The 6,014-nt window shown below is 52.1% G+C and overlaps 1 protein-coding gene across 1 annotated transcript; it reads right to left on the bottom strand.

The window, feature by feature from the left end:
• Window positions 1-1,329: 1,329 nt before the first annotated feature.
• Window positions 1,330-2,370, bottom strand: LOC142429592 (hydroxycarboxylic acid receptor 2-like). The gene has a single exon (XM_075534636.1). The coding sequence runs from the start codon at window positions 2,368-2,370 to the stop codon at window positions 1,330-1,332; it is 1,041 nt and encodes a 346-aa protein (XP_075390751.1).
• Between the last annotated feature and the right edge of the window lie 3,644 nt (window positions 2,371-6,014).

Raw genomic sequence — 6,014 nt, 5'->3', positions numbered from 1 at the left:
GGTTTCTTGGGGGTAGGGGGGCAACATACTCTCTACATATCACCTGCCAGCAGGGTGGGTCTTTAAAGCTTACGAGCTGCCCTCTAAGATGTTACTCCTAGTCCCTATTCCGCTGCAACAAAAGAAAAAGAAGGGCCCACAAGTGTCAGACAAGGAGCCACTCCACATCCTGTTTCCATCCCGGAACCCCAAACGGAAACTGCGGGGAGCAGCTCTCTCTTCCCTCTCCGGCAAGGAGATCCCACTCTGTGGGTAGCAGGGGTGACTTTCCTTGCTGACCACGCTCCCTAAACCCCACAGGAACGGAAAGTGTGGTCACACTCTCCCTATCCAGGAAAACCATTCAGATTCGTCGTTCCTCCTTGTTCCCAACACTGCTCCCGCTGGCCCCACCTGGAGATCATTTTTCTCTCCCTGCCTTACTGGGTCCAGTCCTCTCTATAATGTGACCCAGCTGAAAAACCATAATCAACTCTACTTGAGCAGGAAGTTGCTTCTAGAACCCAGATATACAGCACACTAGACTGTGTCTCAAATCCAACTTTAATGAGGTGGTGTTACAGAAACAAGGGGGTGGCTTGGGGCGCAAGGCATCAGCAGAACCCTCTCCCCAACCCCCCCAGGACTCGCAGGCAGCAGTGTCGTCCCCTCTTGGTAAAAGCGAGCACAGTGGAAGCTGGACGAGTTGCTGGCTCTAGCTCAAACACCACTCACTGTCTTTTCCCTGCATCATGCTGGGGCGTTCCGTCTGGGGCTCGCCACTTCCTGGCCACCACTGGCCCCATAGTAGCCAAAGCTCACAAGTCTTCCTAGTCTGCCTGCTACCACATGGGGGATAACAACTGGGGGAGCCCAGTGGACCTGTGGTTTTGCTCAATAATGTCTGGACCCCTCTAAGGGAAACACAGCTCCCCTCCAACCACCCGCTCTCCTCCCGCTCAGAGTCCGTAAATAGGTCCACTGGGGCCCCAGGAGCTGAGAACCGTTCCTAGGCTCAGGCAGGTGTAGCAAAGAGACCACCAGGTGCCAGGGCTTCTCTGTGGCTCTATGTTCAGCAGAAGTGCTGGAAGCAGGGCCATCATTGATGATATGGTGCCAGTGGTAGGGATGATCCAAGACATGACAACCTGACCCCCAGTGGCTCACTCACCCAGACTGTTTTCTACATCTGATTCCTAATGTGCAAGTCCCAGCGACCCTCAGGCAGAGCCCAAGTGCTATTCGGCTCTAGAAGAACAAAACCGTGTGTCCAAGGATCCTGGTCCCTAGTGGCAAACTTGCTCCTTGTGGGGTTCCTTGGGGAGAGACTGGGGTCACGTAAAAGGGTCTTCAAAACTCAGTAGAGTTGTGCACAGTTGGCGGGGCACTCGTGGTGGTGCTCATGTCTTCCTGGTAACGATCTGGCTCATCTGGTGACTTCTTGCAGAAGCAGCGGCTCAGCGTGGTGGAGAAGAAGCTAGGGAAGGAGGGGCTGGAGAAGTAGTACACCAGGGGGTCCAGCATGCTGTTCATGTAGGTGAAGTTCAGGGTTATGAAAAACGCCCCATCAAGGGACTGATAGAGGCTGCAATCCTGTATCCCCACTGTGTGCAGACGCCAGAAAATGCCAATCCTCACGGTCACGCTGGGCAGGAAGCAGATGATGAAGACGATGGCCACCACCAGGAGGAAGCGGATGGCTCTCTTGATCTTGGCCTGCTTGTCCATTTCCCTCTGCCGCAGGCTCCAGATGATTCTGCCCGTGCAGAACAGGATGATGCCCAGGGGCAAGAAGAACTGAAGGAAGAACATGGCATCGTGCCACCTGAAGGTATTACAAGTGATAAAACTGCTGCATACCTTGGCTTCACCATTTATCTTCAACAACTCTGTGGTCAGGAGGTGACAGGTCATGACAATGGTGATGCCCCACAGGAGGCAGGAGATGATGGCGGCCATCCGATTGGAGATCTTGTTGAGAGTGTGGTGGGGATGGACCACCCGGAAATACCTGTCCACGGCCACCACCGTGAGGAAGATGATGCTGCCCTGGCGGTTCATGGCCAGCATGAAGAGCATCAGCCGGCAGGTGGCCTCCTCAAATGTCCATTTCAACTTGTTCATATACCTGACCATTAAAAATGGCAGCCACGTGATGAGGAGAAAGTCAGCCAAAGCCAAGTTGAACAGGAAAATCCAGCTGGACTTCCAGGACTTGAGGTGGAAGCAGAAGATCCAGAGAGCCAGGCCATTGCCCAGGAGCCCCAACACGAACTCCAGCCCCAGCACTGGCGTCAGCATGTTGGCAATGTATTCATCCCGGAAGACGCAGCAGTTCTTGTGCTGTGTGTGCACAAAGTATGAGTGTCTCTTCAGGTCGTTCCCGTCCATGAGTGGATCAGCCGAGCTGGACGGAACCCGTCACCAGCAACGGCTCACGGATGGAGCTGCGAGTCTGTGTGGTGAACGTGGGGCTGTGAAGCCGCTTTATATCTTCTCGGAGTGTTGAAATAGATGAGTGATTAACAGGAAACAGTGAGATAGGCTCAGAGGCTACCCCTGTGGTGCATTGGCTGGGATCCCACCCACAGCTCTCACCTCAATCTAAAGCGCCTGTGTCCAGCGAGCGTTTACCATCTGCCGGCCCCCGTCGAGTGTGAGTTGGCTGAGAAGAGACGACCAAAGTGCCTTCCTCCCTGCTCTGTCTCTCCCCAGGCACACAAACCCACTGCTGCCAAGGCCATTCTGAATACCAACACCCCTACAGGGTAGAACTGCCTAAGTGGGCTTCCAAAGCTGTCTTCTTTACTGCAGTAGAATGCCACCGGTCGGTGTGAACCATTGATGTTGTGGTTCGCAGCTCAAAGCTTATCCCTTCAGCACAACAGAGATGCTGGTGGCCGATAACAGTGGGGCAAGCTTTAGGCTGCTTTCCGCAAGGTCACAGGTTCAGACCCACCAGGCCCATAACCGAAGAATGAGATAGACTGCCTACTCTTGTAAAGATACAGCACCGGGGAGACCCACAAGGGCAGTTCTCCCCTAAAGGGTCACTATGAGTCAGAATCAACAGGATGGCAGCTAACTTAGCAACGACTACGTGGCCTGAGTGGATGCACTGGGAGAAAGATGGGGCTTTCTATTCCCATAAGGGCCATTCTACCCAGTTCTACAGGGTCTCTGTGAATTGGAATCAACCCAGTGGCAGAGTCTGGTTTTGAGTGGATGGACCAGTGAACAGAGGTGACTGGTTAGGTTGTGAACAATCAGAAACCACCTCGTCTGCTGTGGCAGCTACATTATCTTTCAACTTGCGAAGGGGTAGAATCTAGCCTGTCATTGAGGTCCCAGATTGGTGACCTCACTTGGGAAGCACAAACAGAAATAACTAATGGGAGGCCAGCTACGGGCTCACTCCCTGCGAGACATTCCTGCTGACAAGACACATGAGCTACACTAGAGTCCTGGAGCTGGAGGAGCCAGTGGAGTCCCCAGGCAGCGTCAACTCCCTACGGTGGTGGCCGTGGACAGGTATTTCCGGCTGGTCCATCCCCACCACGCTCTCAACAAGATCTCCAATCAGATGCCCGCCATCATCTCCTGCCTCCTGTGAGCCGAGATGGCTCATGGGCAACGTGAAGCGCAACAAGTGGCAGGTTGGTTTTCCCAAAAACCCTTCTGCGCTTGTTCATATGCCTGACAGTTACAACTGGACGCTGCACGAGGAGTAGAAAGCCAACCAAGGCCAGTTGAACCGGAAAATTCAGCTGGGCTTCTAGGGCTTGAGATGGAAGCAGGAGCTCCACAGAGCCAGGCCCTTGCCAGGAAGGAGCCCAAACACGAACTCCAGCGCCAGCACCGGTGGCAGCAGGTTGGCAATGAATTCATCCCGGAAGTCGCAGCAGGTCCTGTGCTGCATTCCCACATTGTCTGTGTGACTCCTCTGTCACTCGATAGAGCCCGTCACCGAGCATCGGCTCCGGGATGGAGCTCAAGGCTCAGGGTCGTGCCATGAACGCAGGGCTGAGTGTTGAAATGTGTGAATGGTGCTGTCTGGGGACCCCGGAGAGATATGGGTGGTGACTCCTCACATGTCGCCTTTGGCCACTGGTGGCACCCTGGCCACCCATCACTCAAACTCACTGCCACCACGGCAGTGGGGGCCCCAGGCGCCCCTGGAGGGCAGAGTAGAGCTGCTACTCTGTGTTTCCAAAGCTGTGTATCTTTACAGGAGCAGAAGCCTCCTCTTCCCCTGTGGAGTGGCTAGTGTGTGTGAACTGCTGGCCTTGCAGAGAGCATTTCAGTGTGCAACTGACCATGCCACCAGAGTGCCCTATGTCCCCCATGGCCATCCCAAATTCCCCTTTCATCCGGTTGTTTTCCTCTGCTCCCTGCCTCTGCAGTTTAAAGGTGTGTGAGAAACGGGGTGCTGACTACCTAGCGCCTTGCTCACCCTCCTCCAAGCTGAACAGCACCTTAGGACCCAACATTGTACTTGCTCCATCCGTGAGAATGGACGTGAATTTGGTAGCCAATGGGCATGCGTGCGTGAGTGGGCAAGTTCTGATGACTTGCAAACCACCTTGCCTGCTGGGGCAACGGGCGTTTCAGGAGGTGATCCTTGCCCACTCAGTTTTGAGGCTTGGGGACTTCCCCCTTTCCTCTGAGCTTGTCACTGCCATGGGTTCCTCTTCAGGAGGGCAGTCTCTGTGTTCCACTCCCCACCCCTCCCTCTGCTGCTTGCTGAGAGAGCCAGCCATCTGCCCTGTGTAAAATAAACCTTCAGACATTCTGTCCGCACGATGGGTTGAGCTGTGGACAGACAACCGGAAGGTGGGTCTTGAACACCCCAGACCAAGGCAGGAAGTCAATGGACTTCCGGAAGGATTCACAGCCTCAGAAAGCCCAGGGAGCGGTTCTACCCTTGCCCATAGGGTCACTGTGAGTCATGATTGAATCAACAGAAATATCTTTCTCTATTTTCTTTTATTATTTGAAAAAAAAATTTTTAGGTGCTACAATATTAGTTTAATCATAAAACGTAAAACCCACACAATACTCGGTTACTGCTTAGCTTATTCTTTCACTCATGTTCTTGTTTTTTAATCATCTTATTGGGGGCTCATACAATGTTTTTTCCCTGATTTTATTTATTTTTTAATGATTATATTACGGACTCATAAAACTCTTTTCATAATACATACATACATACATCAATTGTGTAAAGCATATTTATACATTTGTTGCCCTCATCATTCTCAACATATTTGCTCTCCATGTAAGCCCAGGCATCAGCTCCTCATTTCCCCCCACCCTCCCTGCTACCCCCTCTCTCATGAACCCTTGATAATTTATAAATTATTATTATTTAGTTATATCTTACACTGTCCGACATCTCCCTTCACCCACTTTTCTGTTGTTCATCCCCCAGGGAGGAGGTCACATGTAGATCCTTGTAATCGGTTCCCCCTTTCCACCCCACCCTCTCTCCACCCTCCCGGCATTGCCACTCTCACCACTGGTCCTGAAGGGATCATCCATCCTGGATTCCCTGTGTTCCTGTTCCTATCTGTACCACTGTACATCCTCTAGTTTAGCCAGATTTGTAAGGTAGAATTGGGATCATGATAGTGTGGATGGGTAGAAAGCATTTAGGAACTAGAGGAAAGTTGTATGTTTCATCATTTCTATACTGCACCCTGAGTGGCTCTTCTCCTCCCCTCAACCCTTCCATAAGGGCATGCTCAGTTGTCTACAGATGGGCTTTGGGTCCCCACTCCATACTCGTTCTCATTCACAATAACATGATTTTTGTTCTTTGTTGCCTGATCCCTGATCTCTTCAACACCTCATGATCACACAGGTGTGCTTCATCCCTGTGGCCTTTGTTGCTTCTGAGCTAGATGGCCGCTTGTTTACCTACAAGTCTTTAAGACCCCAGACACTATATGTTTTGATAGCCGGGCACCATCAGCTTTCTTCACCACATTTGCTGATGCACCCATCTGTCTTCAGCGATTGTATTGAGGAGGTGA

The sequence above is a fragment of the Tenrec ecaudatus genome, chromosome 16 (genome assembly GCF_050624435.1).
Source record: "Tenrec ecaudatus isolate mTenEca1 chromosome 16, mTenEca1.hap1, whole genome shotgun sequence".
Taxonomy (NCBI): Eukaryota; Metazoa; Chordata; class Mammalia; order Afrosoricida; family Tenrecidae; genus Tenrec; species Tenrec ecaudatus.
Note: the sequence above shows the minus strand (reverse complement) of the source record. Positions and strands in the feature narration are given on the sequence as shown.

Coding starts and splice junctions, on each gene's coding strand:
- LOC142429592 (XM_075534636.1), bottom strand. CDS start 2,370: ATGGACGGGAACGACCTGAAGAGACACTCATACTTTGTGCACACACAG.